Genomic DNA, 1,410 nt, shown 5'->3' with positions numbered 1-1,410 from the left:
AGAAGAACACTGCGTCTACTTGAGTCTTGGACAAGAGGACATCTTCTATCAAACTGCTACACTCCATAATAACTCCATTGCCACTTATAACCAGGCACACAGGACGTTGCTACCCAGCGTTGTTGGTGACCCTGTGCTGTTACCTCATGGGGCGTCTCTTCTCTTCCAGGTTCCATGGAAACCGCTCAGGTTATATTCGCCAGATCCAGGCCACCAGTGCCCCCTCCCAGGACCACAAGCAGGGGGCAAAGGAAGAGAGAGGGGCAGATAGGCCCTGAGTGATGCCCCAGGTAGAGGATCCCCCACTGTACATGTCCCATTACTCCGTGTAGTACCCGGCATTACTCCCATTACTCCATGCAGTACTTCTGCAAATCAATCACTGTGAAACTGCCCCCTTCCCGGATCTGATCGGGCTGGTCCCTCCAGCTGCACCATGTCACGGTGAGATGTCCCTCCAGCTGCACCATGTCACGGTGAGATGTCCCTCCAGCTGCACCATGTCACGGTGAGCGGTCCCTCCAGCTGCACCATGTAACGGTGAGAGGTCCCTCCAGCTGCACCATGTCACGGTGAGAGGTCCCTCCAGCTGCACCATGTCACGGTGAGAGGTCCCTCCAGCTGCACCATGTCACGGTGAGAGGTCCCTCCAGCTGCACCATGTCACGGTGAGAGGTCCCTCCAGCTGCACCATGTCATGGTGAGAGGTCCCTCCAGCTGCACCATGTCACGGTGAGAGGTCCCTCCAGCTGCACCATGTCACGGTGAGAGGTCCCTCCAGCTGCACCATGTCACGGTGAGAGGTCCCTCCAGCTGCACCATGTCACGGTGAGATGTACCTCCAGCTGCACCATGTCACGGTGAGATGTCCCTCCAGCTGCACCATGTCACGGTGAGAGGTCCCTCCAGCTGCACCATGTCACGGTGAGAGGTCCCTCCAGCTGCACCATGTCACGGTGAGATGTCCCTCCAGCTGCACCATGTCACGGTGAGATGTACCTCCAGCTGCACCATGTCACGGTGAGATGTTCCTCCAGCTGCACCATGTCACGGTGAGATGTTCCTCCAGCTGCACCATGTCACGGTGAGATGTTCCTCCAGCTGCACCATGTCACGGTGAGATGTTCCTCCAGCTGCACCATGTCACGGTGAGATGTTCCTCCAGCTGCACCATGTCACGGTGAGATGTTCCTCCAGCTGCACCATGTCACGGTGAGATGTATCTCCAGCTGCACCATGTCACGGTGAGATGTTCCTCCAGCTGCACCATGTCACGGTGAGAGGTCCCTCCAGCTGCACCATGTCACGGTGAGATGTCCCTCCAGCTGCACCATGTCACAGTTAGATGTATATACTTTTTTTTTTTTATCCGTCTCCTGTGCAGAGAAATTAAATTATTTTACAAGACAA

The 1,410-nt window shown here is 55.9% G+C and overlaps 1 protein-coding gene across 1 annotated transcript in view; it reads left to right on the top strand.

Annotated features, from left to right (window-relative positions):
* Positions 1-1,410, top strand: part of TTLL5 (tubulin tyrosine ligase like 5) — a 39,959-nt gene extending 38,549 nt beyond the window's left edge. The window contains 1 exon segment of the mRNA XM_075581082.1: positions 170-1,410. Within this exon segment, the coding sequence (XP_075437197.1) occupies positions 170-282 (113 nt within the window). The 3' untranslated portion in view covers positions 283-1,410.

The sequence above is a fragment of the Ascaphus truei genome, unplaced genomic scaffold, assembly GCF_040206685.1.
Source record: "Ascaphus truei isolate aAscTru1 unplaced genomic scaffold, aAscTru1.hap1 HAP1_SCAFFOLD_1035, whole genome shotgun sequence".
NCBI classification, from domain to species: Eukaryota; Metazoa; Chordata; class Amphibia; order Anura; family Ascaphidae; genus Ascaphus; species Ascaphus truei.
Note: the sequence above shows the minus strand (reverse complement) of the source record. Positions and strands in the feature narration are given on the sequence as shown.